Source organism: Penicillium canescens (assembly GCF_028828765.1).
Source record: "Penicillium canescens strain IBT 15451 chromosome Unknown utg000003l_segment0_segment0, whole genome shotgun sequence".
NCBI classification, from domain to species: domain Eukaryota; kingdom Fungi; phylum Ascomycota; class Eurotiomycetes; order Eurotiales; family Aspergillaceae; genus Penicillium; species Penicillium canescens.
In genome coordinates this window covers 1,588,289-1,606,010 of record NW_026703965.1, presented here as the reverse complement: position 1 = coordinate 1,606,010, position 17,722 = coordinate 1,588,289, and the positions used below count along the sequence as shown (strand labels likewise).

The following is a 17,722-nucleotide window of genomic DNA, read 5'->3' as shown; positions in this document are numbered from 1 at the left end:
ACAACAAGGCGAACTCTCTCTCCCTCGATATCCCACCAGTACACTCCAAGCTCAAGTGTAGTCAAGCTTACCTCCGAGCTGAACAGGTTCTCTAACCTTCAGCTTGAATGATGCTATGCCCGCATCACAGCACATTTCATCCAGCGCCAGAAGGTCGCAATGTAGAGCATTATAACCGACATATCTCCTCGTGTTTATCCTTACATGAACTAGGAATAGATCAGTTCTGTAATATCAGTGCTTGTTTCTTATTGCTTCGGAGATAATAATCCCGCAAGTGAGGCTGAAATACACGTAAGTCAGCCCCAATCACCGATCATGGATCGCAATGAACCCTCTCTGTGTGTAGCTAATGCGGAATAAAAGCCCGACAAAAGATCCTCATCGAGCTTCGTGCATTTACAGAAGGAGCCGCGTTGGTTGGCCGAACATCTCATATACCTGAATAGGCTAGCGCTAGTATCTCAGCACTAAATACGTGTCCAACTGTCCAGTGTCTGCACATCCTGCTCCCCACGTCTGGTAAGATGACTGGACCAAAGGATCATCCGAGAAGGAGGCTGCATGAAAGAACCAAGTTTTTTGAAGCATATTGGCTCGCAATATGATCTTATTATCTCCTCTTGCCTCTGTTTACCACGGCGACATAACCCCGAAGCCGAGAAGCCCCCGCGGATCAGCCGGAAATACAATACCAAGAGATCCCCCAGTTCAAACGTAAATACCACCTGAAATTCCTTATCTGCAAACCCCATCTTATGAAAATAAATGCCGGTTCGACTGCCGATCTGTCGATTGTCTGATTATAAACCCGCCCACATCCGAAACCCAAAATAGAAGCTTCCGAAAGTAAGCTTCCCCGCACAAGCTTAAATACATATCTCCGCCAGTAGCTGCATCTGTGCGCTGCAGACTTTACTTTGTACATCTCACACTTGGAATATATTATATCGTGGCATAAGAGCAACAATGTCAATCCAATCGCACCCCAAACTCACCGGTCTGGACCTCATCCAAGCCACCTACAAGAAAGTCGGAGACCATGAAATCCGAACAGACATCCTCATCCCACAAAAGCCATTCACAGGCAAGAGACCCGTAATCCTCCGCTTCCACGGCGGCGGTCTGGTATAAACCCCGTTATACACCTCTCCCCGATCCAAACCCGTACTAACAAAACAAAACCAGGTAATGGGCGACTCCCTCTACATGGACTTCTGGCCATGGTGGCTATCAGACGTAGCGCTCCAAGAAAACGCAATAATAATTAGCCCAAACTACCGCCTGCTCCCAGGCTCAACCAGTAGCGAAATCTACAGTGACATCGAAGACTTCTGGACCTGGGTCCGGAGCCCCACTCTAACAACCCTCCTCGCGGCCCACTCAACACCCACACACGCTGATCTCTCACGGGTACTGAGCTTCGGCGAGTCAGCCGGCGGACTGCTGAGTCTGTACCTGGCGCTTGCGCACCCGGATGAGATCCGGTCCTGCACGGCTGCGTATCCGTGGGTTGATCCGTGCTCTGAGGCGTTTGTTAAGCCGCGGACTGTGGGACCGTTTGGGATGATGCTTCCTGAGAGTGTTGTTACGGAGACGATGGGTGTTGTTGTTCCGGGCACTGTTGAGTCTTCCGTTGTGGAGCAAGGGCGATTAGGATTCATGCTTGCGGCTACTCTTTATGGGGTCCTTGGGCGGCTTTATGAGCGTGGGGTTGAGGGGTTGGAGAGGGAGGTGAGGTTCCCTGGTGTTAAGATTGAGCAGGAGGGGGTTAGAATTCCGGAGGGTGGGATTGCTATTATTCATGGGCGGCAGGATAGTATTGTTCCTGTTGGGGATGTGGAGAAGTTTGTTAAGCGTGCGCGGGAGGTGTTTAGCGAGTTGCCGGGTGATCGGATTGTTTTTACTGTTAAGGAGGGGGAGCATGGGTTTGATACTGGTTTGAGGTTTGAGGAGGTTTGGTTGCAGGAGACTTTTAAGGTTGCGATTCAGACTTGGTTGGCATAGATTGATTAGATTAGATAAATGTACCGGCTAATCCCTGTCATTCCTTGACTTCCTCTTTCCATTCTAGTGTCCCTGGCCGATAATTGGCCAGTAACAATGAGGCTGAGCGGTCTCTTAATCTAGATCTAAATGATCTCTATAATACGCTATGCGAGTACATTGGACTCAGAATGTATCCTATGACCTGTTACGGGTGCCTTTCTCCAGCGTAACACGACAGCGGTACAGGTACGTAGTGCAACCAGTATTTTAGGACTATGCGAGTGGACGAAAATTCAGACTGCCAATCACCACTATGACGACATTTATGCCCCTTACTTTTACAAAATCATACAGGAGTGTGTAAAATACCTCATTATAACCATACAGGACTAAATAGGGTGATGGTGATTTATGCAAATAGTCATGATACAGTAATCGGTCCAAGACCATAGTTCTCATTATTGACGTAAAGTAACTTTTCACTGGAAATATCCCAGCATCGCCTTGACAGGCAACAATAGAGTAAAAACTCATGATAAATTAAACAAGGCGCACGCTATATGAAAAATATACCGAGAAATGCAAAATGTTCAATGCCAAAGCAGCTCATGGCCCTCAGCCTTGAAGCGAGCAACCATGTAGCCAGGGCTGCAATTTGCCTCCCAATCCTCATCGAAGCCCGAGTCCGGGTTGTGTGGGTTGAGAGAACCCTTCCTCGCGGAGAGCATTGAGACGCCACGAGGAATCTCCTCTAGGCCCGGTGATTCGGAATCGCTGTCGCCACATGGGCATGTAGAGGTCGTTCTGGCTCCTGGTGTTGTGCAGGGGCAAAGGCCTAGGGAGCGATTGCATGGGACGCATTTGTAGTGGGCTGGACCGGAGCCCGTGGATACGCGAACGCCCGGGAGTCCGCATTGTTGGCATTTCCAGCCTGAGGAGTGTTGTGTTGATTGGATGGTCATGATGATAGAGGGTGGACTCTGGGTCATTTGACTATAGGTATTGTATGAGTAACTGGTAGACATGACAGGGAGGTGTCGTCATAACTTACACTTTGAAGTATAGAACTGAGGAAATAAGGTACCCGTCGTAGTATAGGCTGAATTGATGATCAGTTCTCAAGTCCGGGGAACTTCTCTTATAAGATTTCGCGGGGGAGGACGTAGATCATTATGACGCTATTTGACGCTATTTGATCCATCGCTGGCTCAAAGATGGGACAAAGGGGCAACCGGCAACCCCGGATCGGTGTTGAGATCACGTAAAATCACGTAAAAGTGTGGGGATCTGGACTCCAACTTTGATCGTAAACGGAAGCCTTGACTGGATCGGGTAAGGGCATCCCCGACGCAAACCGAGTTGTTAGGTAATATCGCGCAAGTCGGTCAAGTGACTGGACTCGTTTACGTTTCTGTTAGTAAATGCGTTGCTATTTTCAGTGAGGTGCAAACTCGAATGCAGATGATGTGCTCCCGTGATGAGGCATTATTCTTTTCGGTGGGTATTCCCCCGCATTTTGGTTCTAGTCTTACCCCAACTGCAGGTATATTCTAGATCTTTATTTACCGCTACTTGTCGCTGAAGAAGTATAGCTATACCAGTTGTACATATATTTAGACTTGCCCCTTGAAATGAAGGTGGCCTGTGATCATATGCGAATAGAATAGCGACACGTAATAGAATTAATATGGAGGTGAAGTCAACTATCCAAACAGGGATTAATGAAGATCAAATGGTCTAGCAGAAGTGCCTGAATGCTCTCGGCGTCCTCTCGGCGTGCTGTCGGCGTACAATTGCATCGCTCGGCGCTACAGGATGAAAAGAATTGCATCAATTGCGTCATTTTGAAGTGGGTAGGTGTCTCCACCCTTCTCTGCGCCATCCTAACGCTTTTCTTGATCGGATGGGGTGATCCAGGAAAATGAGAGGACAAGACGATGACTACGCATTGCAAACTGGACCACCCACGTGGGTATTCTTCTCCAGGTCTAGAATTCGGACTGGGATGATCAGAGGTGCTCACTGATTGGACGTTGAGGCCGACCTTCCGTGATCACGTTACAAGACCCAGCAAGATTATTTGCTCAGGTGACTCATGCTAAGATTTACTCGTCTGAATGATTCGGTGATAGTATAGATCTTTATATAGCGAAAGGGAAGAAGGATCATTCGGGAAAAATAGCAGTGGCATATGTATAGTCTAAATAATTAACAATTATCGTATCTATGTACGCCTGTCAAGCAGGTAAATGACAACGTAAAATAAGAACATGATAAAAACGCTCCAAGAAGCAACCCAAAAAATAGACAGAAAAATTATCAACAGAGAAAGATAAGTACAAGCAAGAAAAGAGTGACAGTCTAGTTACCGCTCTTCGACTTCTTGCCAGGAATGAGCTTCTTGAAGGATTCCTTCATATCAGCGGAGTTCCAGCGCTTAACACGGACAAGGTAGTACATGACAACAGCCATGAAGACATTGAAAGCAATAAAGGCCCACATGATACCAAAGTTGCGCCACCTCTGGGAGTATTCGATGCCCGTCGAAGACAAGTACTGATCAGCAACCGTGAGCGAGCAGTAGTTGCAATCACTAGTGGCTTCCGGGTTAAGCAGCTGCCCACCAGCGGCGTTGATATACTTCTGCATATACTGCATGCAAGTTTGGCCAGAAGGTGGACTGAAAGTAGAAACTTCAGCCGGTGAGCAAACGACCGCGCGGTTGTGTAGCTGGGTGCCGGCCATACCGCCGACCCAGTAGGTGAAGGGCGAGACACGGTACATGAAGATCCAGAAGCCGGGCAATGCGGTTGGGGGCTGCATCACACCACAGAAAGTGAGGGACATAGCGAAGAGGAGGATGACGACTGCACTGGCGGTTTGTTCGTCTGGGAGACCGGCGATCACCATGTGAGTGAAGGTACTAGCGTAGATGAAGAAGACAATGCAGAAGAGGAGGACTGTGCCTTGGGTTGCTGAGTCGGGGATTCCGACGACGGCGTAGAAGTAGCAGGCATATGTCAACACACCCATTACGATCATGTAGGGGACTTCGACGACCATGTTGGCGATCAGGAAGGCTTTCCAGGAGTAGGACTTGCTGGGACGTTCACGGCCCTCGTAGAGGGATCTCTGGGTCACGAATACGGGCATGATCTGTTGCGCCAATGACGAGAAAATAGTGCAGAGCATGAACAGTGAGTAAACGATCGTCTGCATTCCCTGGAGAGATGACTTGGCTTGGTAGAAGGAGAAACCGATGAAGAGACCAGAGGCCATACCGAGACCCCATTTGGCCAGAACGTAGCTAGGCATGCGCCAGTATTGCTGGAACACACGGTATGTGACGAGGTAGAGCTGGAACCAGAAAGGCATGGCGAATTCAGCGTGACTCTTGGCAGAGTCGTGCTCATCGGAAGAATCGGTCTTGCCCTTCATTTCTTCGTGGATACGGTTGATCTCAGTCTGAACTCCTTTGCTTTCATCGCTCTGCTTCCACACGTCGAACCAATCCTGGCCCTGGTCGTTCTTGCCGGCATTCACGATACCCAACATGTACTCCGCAGGGTTCTCGTCGTCGGCACACTTACGTGCGCCGTTTGACTCGAAGTACTCAAGCATGGTGCTGGAGTTGTCTCCCACTGGACCGAAGTATACGGTCTTACCACCACGGGCGAGGAACAGTAGCTGATCGAATTGCTGGAAGAGGATGGCGCTGGGTTGATGGATGGTGCAGAGGACTGCCTGGCCATGCTCGGCAAGCTTGCGAAGGAATGCACAAATAGCCCAAGAGCTCTGAGAGTCGAGACCACTGAAAAGAACGTTAGTTACTGGCACATCAAGAGGGGATGTGCATCAAGATAAACTCACCTGGTAGGCTCATCCAAGAAAAGAAGCAGCTTGGGCTTCGCAGCCAACTCAACACCGATAGTCAACAGCTTGCGCTGCTCGACATTCAGACCCTCGCCAGGAACACCAACAATGGCTTCTGCAAACTCCTCCATTTTCAGCATTCTAATGACATCCTCGACGTAATCGTACTTCTCCTTGATCGAGACCGAAGCAGGCTGACGCAGCATAGCACTGAAACGAAGAGATTCGCGTACAGTAGCAGTGTCAAGGTGAAGATCCTGCTGCTGGACATAGCCAGTCTTCCGCTGGAAACTGTCATCGAGGCCAGTACCATTGACAAACATATCACCGGTAATGACACCCATGGAAGTCCGGTGGGCTAAGACATCGAGCAAAGTGGTCTTACCGGCACCACTGACACCCATAAGGGCAGTGAGAGTTCCGGGCTTGACCCATCCAGAAACATTGTCCAAAAGTCGGCGAGGCTCACCCTTGATCTCGATGTCGTAGGACACGTCGCGCCAAGTGAAAACATCAGTCTGAGGTTGAATGGCGCCCATGCCCTTGTCATCAGACGTTGTAGTGCGCTCGGCCACAACTGGGTTCTTGGTGTTTTCCACATCAGATCCGGACTTCTTGTTGTCCTGCATGCTGGGAGGCGCATGACCGCGACGGAAGACAAGGGCCTCAGCGGTGCTTGTGGTGGAGGAATTCAACTCGCAAGCGACGAAGTAGATGAGCATGAAGCCAACCAAGAATGCTATCAGGATACCGAAGTTTCGCCAGACGTGACTGTAGCTGTAGGAGTAGTTCAGTTGGATGTAGAGGTCACCATTGACAGTCAACGAGCCAGGCTCCGAACCAGCTGCCGAGCAACTGAATGCGCTACCCGACAGGTCGGCATAGGAGGGCACGAAGCTCGAGCAAGGGAAGTCGCGACCGTGGAACTCATTTGCAATCAGAATTTCGAAGGCATAGTAGATAGGGTTGAGGTAATGGATCCATTCGAACCATGGATGCATGGATGGAACAGGGAGGACGAAACCGGTGTAGACAATAAGGGCAAGAATCATGACTCCTGCCAGACCCATCGCCTGCGAGATTGTCTTCGTAATAGCTGCCAGTGTGCGGAAGACTGCACTCATAACAAGCGTGATAATGAATGTGATGAGGAAGTAGAGGAAGAAGTTGCCTGCATCACGCTTCAGACCAGCCAGGAAGTATAGAATGATGTTGAAGACAACAGACAAAGCAAACTTCACTGGTATGTCAGAAAGGACACCAGCAATGGCTTCCGTGGCTGGGTGATAAAAGGCGAATGAGTTGTGTTTCTCGACGATAGGGCGTTGGGAGTAAAGACTGTTGATTTCGGACATAGCTGTAAGGGCGTTGAGGAGGACGGCAAAGAACAAAGTTGCACCCTTTGACGTGAAGCCGGCAGTTGCATCTGCTGTCCCGTAGAATACAGAACCAATGATGAGAGCCATAATGATATTGGAGACGACAGTGGAAACAGTCGAGGCAGCATCGTTCCATAGTCGTTGATACGCGCGAACGGTATTGAGCTTGATCTGCATGGGAACACTGATGATGTATGGAGACTTGGGCCGGGTGTGATTGGCTTGAGCACCACGCTTCCGTTCCTGCAGTTCAAGAGCTGCAGGCGCATCCTGGACCATAGGGTTCTTCGCTTCATAATCAGCAATCTCGCCCTGCAGTTGCTTGTATTGAGGAGATTTGAGCCATGCGGCTTCGAAGTCTTCGGGGGTGCGGGGGACACGGTTTTCCATGCCAGGCTTGGCTTTGCGCTCCTGGGGATTGGTCACCGAGGTGAGGAAATCTCCAGTGGTCTGTCGAGCCGGGCAATCCCAACCCTGTTCCTCAAAGTATGACTTGGCCCCGGCAGCGGTTCCGAAGTAGACTTGATGGCCTTCATAGAGAACAATCACCTTATCAAAGACATCGTAGATGCTCTGACTGGCTTGATAAGCCGCGACTGCGTGGGTTGAGCCGGTGATATCAGAAGACAGACGCAAAGCCTCAACAAACTTCAATGCGGTGGCCGAATCCAATCCTCGGGTAGAATTATCCCAGGCTGCAATTGGAGCATGAGCCACAGCCATCTCTGCAATACTGACACGCTTGCGCTCTCCACCCGAGACACCGCGGATGAAATCGTCTCCGACGCGCGTGTTGTAGGTGTGTGAGAGTCCAAAGACTGCCATTGTGATCTCGGCCACATACCGGGCGTGATCCGCTCGGGACATGCCTTCGAATCGATGGGTGGGAGTCCTGGTCGAGGCAGCGAACTCCAGTGTTTGACCAACGGTCAGATGGGGGAAGTGCCGATCAACCTATAGTGACAGGCATTAGCTGATATTCCAAGAGAGTGGAAGTATGGCAAATCTTACCTCCTGGTTGTATACTAGTTCACCCTTGAACTCCTTTATCATGCGAGATTGGGGGATTCCATTGTAATGAATGACACTCTCGGAATCCTTCTGCAGACCATGCAGCTCTCCAGTAATGGACTTCAAAAGGGTACTGCAGCCAGCACCCGGACGGCCCAGCACGAGCAATAGCTCGCCACTCTTCATCAGGCCATTGAAGTCTTTCAAAATGCGCCTCTGAGGCGACTTAGAGTGACGGAACAACTGGGGCAGGCGTAATGGAGCAGTCAATGTCGATGAAACGGTATCTTGGTACTGCAATGCAGCACCAGATCCATATACATTGAGATCCTTGAAAATAACGTCCGATGTATGTCCCTGAGGGCCATCTCGGCTGATATCCTTGAAAGCAAGCTTGAGCCACTTTCGCAAGTCAAAGCTACCCGATTGGGGATCAAGGGCTGGGTCTTGTTCGGCAAGGGCGGTCAACGAGTCACCTCCCCAGGTCGATTGGCGGCGAGATCGTTGGGTGGCGATTCTTGTGAGGGTCTCTACATCGACTTCATCGATGAGGGTCATAGGGGAGTCCTCTGTGTCGGTCGAGTGATCGCCGGTGTTGGGTGGAGATCCATGTTTTTCCCTCAGCTCGAAGGAGCTTGTATCCGACGCCATGATGACGCAGTGGATTATAAGCAGGATTTAGATGAAGAGAGAGCAAGTTTGAAACGAGGCACTTAAAACAATCAAAGGGTGGGAAAGAACTAATATTTAAATGTCTGTTCACACATGGTCCGGCCGTTTCGGGTATGTCAACTCCCCTTTTAATGCATGTGGGCCCGGAGGCGGATGAACTGCAACTATTAACTATTATTGGACTCAGCCTTGACATGGTGGAGCGATGAATCATCACCTCACGTATCGGACTTAGTTCAGGCCCGACATGTGGTAAATTTCTAACGGCTCAAATGCAAAACTTAATTCTCGGCCCGCCAGCTGGCAGTCGGTCCGCTGAGTCAGCGGCTTCCGAGCCTGGACCGGGACGGAGTGCCAAGGTTCCGAGATTTATGAGTGCATAAGCGCCAGATCTATGATCTACTTACGGAGTATGCCGGGGTCAAGATCGCCCGGCTTGACTCTAGCTTGCGAGGGCTTGCAAGGATCATCCGTCGCTTACAATCGTGTTCCCCTCACTTCGGTCTTTCAGTCTATTTATTAGGGTGTCTGCAAATTCATGCATTTTAACTTTTTCTTTCTTAGCTATTCCAATCATTATGAACTGCCATTCGGATGAAAATTCGGTCGAATATGGTCCAGCCAGGTCTCTCGGCTCGGGTTCTCAGGGCCCGCTAGGGCGGGCCCACATCACGGATTTGGTTTGTCCTAAATCCGCCCGGATGGCTCAGGCGGACATACGGTACCCGGATATATCTCCACTACAGTATTGTAAAGCTCTTCAAAAATAGCAAGACCCTCAGAAAATCCTGGGAACCTAGCGCCCCTGAGCTATGACCTAAATGACACTAGGACATGCCATGCCACGTTATCAAGGGGTCTATTCTTTAATTTCGCGTCATCCCCCATTCGTGCAACCCTCTGACAATTTCAGCTCCCTTTCCTTATCTACGTCGGATCGTCTTTAGCCCGCCTTGGCGCAAAGGAAGCATTCGCCAGCAGTGACTTGTATACAGTCCTTGCCTAGGAATTGTACAGTGCCTGAAACATGCACCTGTCCTTCAGCTAGTTCAGATTGCAGTCTTGAAGTGCAACCGGTTCGCATCCTAGTGCATTGATCTTCCTTGGCAAGATTCAATGCGATATTGACTTTCTAGCATATCTGATCAGACCCAGAAAAAAGTGAACGCGGTCAACTTACTGTCTTACGAGTGAGAAGAGTGGTTTGTTTTGCTTGGCCAATGAAAATGAGCTTGTCCGACCGGGCTAGTTGTGCAGCAAGACTTGCATCCGTACGGGCTACAACCTCGAAGCCGTGATGCTTTCGGTCGTTAACAATGGATTCATTAAGCTTCTTGGCACCCCACAGGATATTACGAGTAAGTTCGCAAGTCTTGAGGACCATCCGGACTTTCTGGTCATTGAATTACCGATATGCCTCCGCTGCCTCTTCCAGTTTCATGGAGCATTCACCTAAGAAGGACATTTTGTCTCGTACCTTGCCCAGTGTCTGAAGGGCCTTTTCGAAGATACCATGCACAGGACACCGTCCCCATGCGATGGTCACATTTTTACCGTCTAGCACCGGACCCTCGAGAGCAACTGTTTCCGTCTGAGCACCCACGCTGCCGATACTACCGAACGGACGCAAAATATCCAGGCAGAGGCGCATGGCATCAAGTGTTCCCACCAACTCGAGCACATCATCCGCACCGCGTCCATCGGTCGCAGCCTCGATAGCCGCGCCCGGTTCTTCAGTGAGCAACAGCGTCTTTGCACCTAGACACTCCGCTTCTGCAAGGTGGGACCATGTGGCAAAAACGGTATCGTATCGTGTCAACGCGGTTGCAATAGCGCATATTCCAAACGGGCCGCACCAAGCCACAGCCGTGGCACTTGATTTAGCTTCCTCTGCCGATAATGTGTTTAGAAAGCGAGAAGCACAGAAATATCCCGTGGGGAATATGTCTGCCATGAGAACGAGCAAATTGGGTGGAATGGATGAGGGCGCATGGATCCATGATGGGTTTTCTTGAGGCACGCGAATATATGCAACCTGTTCCCCACCAATGCTTGTGGTTCCTGCGCTGTTCCCCAGACAGATAGTTATTGCAAAGTCTCGCGGACATGCCAAGAGACGGCTGGCCACAAGCAATAACTTGCTTGCCCATAAAATCAAGCAGCGTTGTAAGGCTCTTGAGGTTAGGGTCTGTCTCTGCGCAGCCCAGGAAGAACGTTGACGTGTGGAAAGTGGCACTGTCATAAATTAATGACATAATTGGCCACCATAGCTAATAACCTCGGAAAGCATGCCTCTATACTAAGCCTATAAGGGCAACAAATATAGAAAGAGGAATAGTCTAAACAGGATTTGAGTGCGGTACGTGCGGGGCTCGGCAACCTCCGATCTTGATAAACAGGCTTGGCCCCCAACGTCCTCCCGGTGTTCCACTACACCTCCCCAGCCATGGCGGTCCAATCCCTACGAGATATAAACGCCTATAACCTGCGCACCTTCAAACACCACTATGTCTCCGAGATCTCAGGCTCTCTTGGTGATCTGGGCACATTCCTACCAATCGCCATCGCCCTAGCGGCGAATGGCACCGTCTCCCTCGCCAGCACGTTAGTCTTCTCGGGCGTCTTCAACATACTAACAGGTCTATTTTTCGGAATCCCGCTACCAGTTCAGCCGATGAAAGCTATCGCCGCCGTTGCCATCGCGCGTAGTTTCTCAAACGGCTCGATCGCCGCGGCGGGCATCTTCGTCGGTGCTTGTATCCTGCTCTTCAGTGTAACCGGGATCCTACATTGGTTCGCCAATGTTATTCCTATCCCTGTTATCAAGGGTATCCAGGTTGGCGCGGGGTTGTCTCTGATCATCGCCGCCTGTGGGAACATGCTTCACCCATTGGGGTGGATCAGTCCGTCCTGGGCGGATAACCGTCTCTGGGCGATCGCTGCCTTCGTGGCGCTTGTGTTGACTAATGTCTTTCGTCGAGTACCGTATGCCCTCGCCGTGTTTGTGTTGGGCTTGGTATTTGCCATTATCCGCACCGTGCTGGCGGGACATATGCCCGGCTTCGAGGTTTGGCATCCTTTTGCTCTGATTCCGACACCACATCAATGGCGTGTTGGTGCTGTGGATGCTGGTATTGGTCAGATTCCATTGACGACGTTGAACTCCATTGTTGCAGTTGTTCATCTCGCTCATGACCTGCTGCCAAACGTGCGCACCCCATCCATCACCCATGTTGGAATTAGTGTGGCTGGTATGAACTTACTGGGGTGTTGGTTCGGTGCGATGCCCGTCTGCCATGGCTCTGGTGGACTTGCGGCTCAGTATCGGTTCGGCGCCCGCTCCGGCGCAAGTGTCATATTCCTTGGCGTGCTGAAGCTTATTATCGGCTTCCTATTTGGCGAGACGTTGGTTGATCTTCTGCGACGTTTCCCTTCTGCCTTCCTCGGTGTTATGGTTATCGCTGCTGGTGTGGAGCTGCTTAGCGTTGGAGAAAGTCTTAACACTACTGGTGCTCGGGACCTCAACCAGGCAGGGACCGGTCTTTTGGCCAGTGCTGAGCAGCATCTGGGTCCTATCCTCACAGACGAGGAACGAAGCCGTCGCTGGACTATCATGATGGTCACAGTAGGAATGCTGGTCGGTTTCAAGAACGATGCTATCGGCTTTATTGCTGGAATCGTGTGTCACTGTGCCTATGAGCTTCCTGGATGGTGGGAGAAGGCGCGGAGCCGTTGGTCGGAGGGGCGTCTACGGTTGCGCGACTAGATTTCTCCATGAACATGGTTGCGGTCCCCATACATTATCCGCAGACTTGCACATCTGCCTTACAGAGCAGGCCTCTTTTCGGCATCAACCCCTTGTACAGAGGATTTCCTGTCTATATTCTATAACACTCAAGTGTCTTTCTCTTCGTCGCATCTTTGGGAGACCGGTTGAGCTGCACATTCCATGCAAGCCAAATTGGGATTCAAAAGATTACATATTTCTGGACATTCACTCTCGACAAATGATTGTATTTTGTGTTTTGAGTATATAAGAAGCAATTCATATGGTTATACTGTATCATCCCACCCAGTCCTAGATCACTTTGTTGACATCAAACCCAGTCTGTATTGGCACCCGCGCACCAGTACTAGGATTCTCTAACTGCCTCGACTCAACATCCCTCCTTGTACCACGACCAATCGTCCTTTGATGATGCCCGGTAACATTGTCAACTTCAAACTCGCCAAGCTGGTAATAAGCATCAGTCATAGGATCAAAAACTCGGCTATCCCTGGGCTGCACACCTATATCAAAGTCATCCCCATCACCATCAAGCAACTGAGCCGCCGCGCCGCCAGCAAGGATCAGCCCAGAATGCGAAACAAGACCAGGCGTCGTACGCGTCGTCGGCGTCGGCGTCTCATCGTCTTCATCTACAGCCGTAATCCGCCTCACACCACCAGCCGAAGTTCCCGCCGAGGTAGAACCCACACCTGCCGGCTCCCGCAGTGCGAGCTGTTCCTGGCCGGTACTATCATACCGACGTTCCTCGATCATAGCCGGCTGGCCGAGGTCCTGGTGGGCTGTACGGACGATGGTTGTGCCGTCGGACTCGGTGTGCGAGGTGGTTGCATAGCGATGACCGGTTGTGGCTTGGCCGTCGTTGCCGTTGGTTGTGGAACTGTAGAAGTATGAGGATGAACTTGTGAAAGATTCGGGCATCTTCGTGAACGGCGCGCTGAGTGGATGTGCGAGATAAAAAGGTTGGTCCGGTCCACCTCCGCCAGAAGAGTTGTTGTTGGTGAATTAGGTGTTATGTTTATGTATTGTTGGTATAGTTGAGAGCTTTTGGATTGTGTTTTGCTTCATGCAGATGCGGAGCCGGCGCTGCATGGATTCGTAATGTATGTACAGTAGATAACTTTGATTCTGTTTCTTACTTGCTCGTTTCAATATATATATATATAGTCCGTGGCTGTTTTGTGGCAAGCACTACTTGCCGCTTGCATCATTGCCTCCTATGGCGACAGTCTTGATTGGACTTTGGAGGAGGCTAGAACGCTCGGAGACCTGTCGGTAGAACTGAGAGGACTGGAATAATATCCCAGTGTGAAGCACGAACCAAAATGACAGCTGAACGGACATGAAGCATCCTATAGATCTCGGCGCACGGACCCCCCAGCCAATCAGTTCAATATCAAAATCGCTTATCTCTCCCCGCTCCTCCCCTCATCCCTCAACCCTAAACCACCTGGGACCCAACCCAGACCCCAACATGTCCGGCCTCACCGAATCCCAAGTCGCCTCCTTCCGCGAAAACGGGTACCTAGTACTCCCAGACTATCTCACCCCAACAGAAACAAACACCCTAATAACAGAAACAAACAACCTCCTCCGCGACTTCCCGCTAGACACCCACCCCCTAACGCAATTCACAACGGGCGATGGCATAGACGAAAGCACCAATCACGTCGGCGACGACTACTTCCTAAACTCAGGCGACAAGATCCGCTTCTTCTTCGAGCCCGACGCCTTCAGCACAAAACCCGACCCTGTAACCGGCCGTGCAGCACTTCTAAAACCGAAGAATCTTGCCGTTAACAAAATCGGGCATTCTCTACACACTTTATCGCCGCCTTTCAAGGCCGTCTCACTCAATGAGCGCAATGCTGCCGTTGCGAAGTCGCTAGGCTTTGCGGACCCGCGCGTGCTGCAGTCTATGGTTATTCTCAAACAACCTTCTATTGGTGGTGCGGTTCCTTCGCATCGGGATTCTGAATTCTTATATACGGATCCTCCTTCGGCGGTTGGGTGGTGGTATGCGTTGCAAGATGCAAGCCCGAAGAATGGTACGCTGGGGATGTGGAAGGGTTCGCATACCGGGCGGAAGGGGGGTCATATTAAGCGGCGATTTGTGAGGAAGGGGGATGGGGGCACGGAGTTTATTGAGAACGCTGGTCCTGCATTGCCGAGGGGGATGGAGGAGGAGAAGGTTTCTGAGCCTTCTGATGAGGATTTGGAGATTTTGGACATTAAGGCTGGGTCTTTGGTGCTTATTCATGGGAACGTGTTGCATAAGAGTGAGAAGAATACTAGTGACCGGAGTCGGTTTGCTTATACTTTTCATGTTATTGAGGGTGGGGAGGGGTGGGAATATGATGAGCGGAATTGGTTGCAGCCTCCTGCTGGGGGTTTTTCGAAATTGGAGACTTGTGTTTAGGTTTAGGTGATGTTTGAGGATGGATATGATTTTGATACATAGTCATTGAATGCTTGTAAATACTGTCGACTTTTTTTATTCTATGCAAATCCTGTATAAAATTTGATGGCCCGCCATGTACACCGAGTGTGTAAATCCCAGACACCCCGAACTCCAAGTCAGCTGTGATAGTCGGAACGAATCAGGTTGCCTTTAGCATGTCGAGCATTCCCTTTGTTTGCCATGCTTGCTGGGCCATCTCGACCTCATTGCGCACCCTGCTGTGAAGCCGCTGCACCATCTTGTCGACTTGCGTTGACTGACCGAGATTGCCAGAGTAGATGTCGAGGAGGTTCATGGCGACCTCGACGCTGAGGTTGACCAGACGGGGCTCGCGGATGCTCTTGTGGACCCACTGGAGAACCGGCTGGAGAGTAATCTCGTCACGGTCCTTAAGAGAAGCGCGCAGGGCGGAGCGGTGGCGCAAAGCAGTGAGACATGTGAGTTGGGCGGTGGTGTCGGAAGAGGCAAGAACGGTGTCCAGCGCAGTTGAGTAGCGTGCCTTGCGGAGATCGTGATCCCATGGCTGTTCTCTCTTGCGCTTCTTGCTGTCCTGGCCTTCAATGACGATTTCCACGCCCTCCCCGATGAAATCGCGTCCACGCAGACGCTTCTCCCATCCAGAGCCGCGGAGCTTCTTGTTCTTCTTTGCGACTTCCCGGTCGTGCTCCTCCAGCTTACCCTCCAGCAGGGCAGCCATTTCCTTCCGGCGCTCCTTCTCCTTGGCCTTTTGTTGACCAGAGAGACGGGTCTTGATAGATAGCAGACCTGACTGCATACCCACAGCAATGTGCTTGTCCTCATACTCGGTTCCAGAAGTGATCGCACGCAGAGACAAAATGGGCGAGGGGTACTTAGAACCAGAGACAGGGTTCCACCCTGTGGTCTCAAAGACTTTCATGTGTCCATCGAGCGCACCACTGAGCAAACGCTCACCATTAGAAGCCAGCGCAAGAGCAGTGACAGTCTTTTGGTGGCTTTGAATCATGTGCAATGGCTTACCGGCCACGATATCCAGCACGGCGATCTTATTATCAGCCGCAGCCAGAACTGTAGTGCCCGTAGGCATGGGCAGCACGCTCTCGATTGGCGCACCCATCTTGAAAGTCATAGCGGCACGGCTCGCCACGCGAGGGTCCCACAGGCGCACAGTACGATCGTAAGAACCCGACACGACAAGACCAGAAGAGGCCATTGAGCCGGGCATGAATGCACCACTGCGCACGTAATCACTGTGGCCGACGAAGGTGCGCGCACTGTTTTGCGAGGGCAAGTCCCACAGACGGACAGTGCGGTCATCACTGGCTGTGAGAACGGAGGTGGGATCGCTGGGCGAGAACTTGCTCACCCATACGGGCTGTTTGTGTTCTTTCCATGTCTTCAGAATAGCGCGCGACTTGACATCGAAAACTTGCACGGAACCTGTGTCGTCACCAGTCACCAAGACGCGGCCATCGGGACGAACGTCGGTGCCGCGCACAGTATCATCGAATCGGGTGATCGTCCGTAGAAGTTTCCGAGTGCGAATGGAGTAGATTTGAACTCGGGCACCCGTTGTCACGGTGAAGACATCAGGCGGTTGTGTGAGAGATGGGAAGGCCGCAGCGGAGGAAGGAACAGCGGGCTGAGTGATGAGATTTACCGGACCATTGGCTGGCGATGGGATCAGAAGCGGGTTCTTGAAGGTGCGCCAGTATTGCTGTTCCGGCGTTAATTGCGTCGAGGGTAGCGAGGCGAGCTTGACCTGTTGCAGAGGCAGGACGGGGGCTGCCATGGTGGCAGTGTGTATCAAAGAGCAGTCGGATGGAGAAGATTAGAGTGAAGGTGATTAGGTTGGAGCAATTAATGGTAGAGCTGGGCCCCCGACGAATATCTTGTTATCGTGAAGTTCATGAAGTCCATCTTTTTTCTGCCGATCAAAAAAGTTCGTCTGGCCCAATCGGGAATGGTGGCGGTAGCTGTTCGGGCCTTAGGCTGCCACAGTTAAATTGGCAGCCTCAGGCCATAAGGCAGAAATATCATCCCCGTTCTCCCCATTCCAGACCAAACCTTGCAAGTATAGATGGAAAACATAAGCGAGTAACATATGAACCTACGGTAAACTTCGGGCCAAATATGACCATTCACATCGGTATTTGCGACACATAAGAAACTTAGTGCTCGACCTTGGAACATTCCACGCCCAGCACATCCACCTCATGCTTGGGCTGTTGGATTGTGGACAAAGTGCTAAATCATTCATAGTTTTCCGGCTTTCTCGGCTTTTCAGAAGTCTGGGCCTTTCTACAGCATCCTGGGTCTCACTATCTCACTCCTGCATAGCATCTATGTGATATAGCTGACATTTGACATAGTTCATCCCAGGATATCCATCTCCACATCAACGTGCTCGGTACGAGAGACCCGCCTTGGTGATCAGCTGGTCCAGAAAGTAGATAAATCTCCGGCAAGGCCATTTTCCATTGACTTTCCAGCCTAGCACAGCCGAGATCTGTGCAGGTTTCCACCCTGTTAATAATAGTAATCTTGGGGGCTAAATGATAAAATGATGAA

The 17,722-nt window shown here is 51.0% G+C and overlaps 8 protein-coding genes across 8 annotated transcripts; 3 read left to right on the top strand and 5 right to left on the bottom strand.

Moving 5' to 3' along the window:
* Positions 1 to 969: 969 nt before the first annotated feature.
* Positions 970 to 2,007, top strand: N7446_004046 (uncharacterized protein; the record flags this gene model as incomplete). The annotated part of the gene is made up of 2 exons (XM_058512795.1): positions 970 to 1,128; positions 1,189 to 2,007. 2 exons carry the CDS (start codon positions 970 to 972, stop codon positions 2,005 to 2,007), a joined length of 978 nt encoding a protein of 325 aa, XP_058374124.1.
* Positions 2,008 to 2,429: 422 nt separating this feature from the next.
* Positions 2,430 to 3,440, bottom strand: N7446_004045 (uncharacterized protein). The gene is made up of 2 exons (XM_058512794.1): positions 3,041 to 3,440; positions 2,430 to 2,982 (listed from the first exon to the last, which is right to left on the bottom strand). The coding sequence occupies exon 2, from the start codon at positions 2,976 to 2,978 to the stop codon at positions 2,580 to 2,582; it is 399 nt and encodes a 132-aa protein (XP_058374123.1). The 5' UTR covers positions 2,979 to 2,982; positions 3,041 to 3,440; the 3' UTR covers positions 2,430 to 2,579.
* Positions 3,441 to 4,350: 910 nt separating this feature from the next.
* On the bottom strand, positions 4,351 to 8,903 carry N7446_004044 (putative ABC multidrug transporter; the record flags this gene model as incomplete). The annotated part of the gene is made up of 3 exons (XM_058512793.1): positions 4,351 to 5,800; positions 5,860 to 8,195; positions 8,253 to 8,903. 3 exons carry the CDS (start codon positions 8,901 to 8,903, stop codon positions 4,351 to 4,353), a joined length of 4,437 nt encoding a protein of 1,478 aa, XP_058374122.1.
* A 1,426-nt stretch (positions 8,904 to 10,329) lies between these two features.
* N7446_004043 (uncharacterized protein) lies at positions 10,330 to 10,878 on the bottom strand (the record flags this gene model as incomplete). The annotated part of the gene is made up of 1 exon (XM_058512792.1): positions 10,330 to 10,878. One exon carries the CDS (start codon positions 10,876 to 10,878, stop codon positions 10,330 to 10,332), a length of 549 nt encoding a protein of 182 aa, XP_058374121.1.
* Positions 10,879 to 11,370: 492 nt separating this feature from the next.
* N7446_004042 (putative sulfate/molybdate transporter) lies at positions 11,371 to 12,690 on the top strand (the record flags this gene model as incomplete). Its single annotated transcript, XM_058512791.1, has 1 exon — positions 11,371 to 12,690. One exon carries the CDS (start codon positions 11,371 to 11,373, stop codon positions 12,688 to 12,690), a length of 1,320 nt encoding a protein of 439 aa, XP_058374120.1.
* A 312-nt stretch (positions 12,691 to 13,002) lies between these two features.
* Positions 13,003 to 13,632, bottom strand: N7446_004041 (uncharacterized protein; the record flags this gene model as incomplete). The annotated part of the gene is made up of 1 exon (XM_058512790.1): positions 13,003 to 13,632. The coding sequence occupies one exon, from the start codon at positions 13,630 to 13,632 to the stop codon at positions 13,003 to 13,005; it is 630 nt and encodes a 209-aa protein (XP_058374119.1).
* A 553-nt stretch (positions 13,633 to 14,185) lies between these two features.
* On the top strand, positions 14,186 to 15,130 carry N7446_004040 (phytanoyl-CoA dioxygenase family protein; the record flags this gene model as incomplete). Its single annotated transcript, XM_058512789.1, has 1 exon — positions 14,186 to 15,130. One exon carries the CDS (start codon positions 14,186 to 14,188, stop codon positions 15,128 to 15,130), a length of 945 nt encoding a protein of 314 aa, XP_058374118.1.
* A 181-nt stretch (positions 15,131 to 15,311) lies between these two features.
* N7446_004039 (snoRNA-binding rRNA-processing protein UTP15) lies at positions 15,312 to 16,943 on the bottom strand (the record flags this gene model as incomplete). Its single annotated transcript, XM_058512788.1, has 1 exon — positions 15,312 to 16,943. One exon carries the CDS (start codon positions 16,941 to 16,943, stop codon positions 15,312 to 15,314), a length of 1,632 nt encoding a protein of 543 aa, XP_058374117.1.
* Between the last annotated feature and the right edge of the window lie 779 nt (positions 16,944 to 17,722).

Coding starts and splice junctions, on each gene's coding strand:
- N7446_004045 (XM_058512794.1), bottom strand. CDS start 2,978: ATGACCCAGAGTCCACCCTCTATCATCATGACCATCCAATCAACACAA.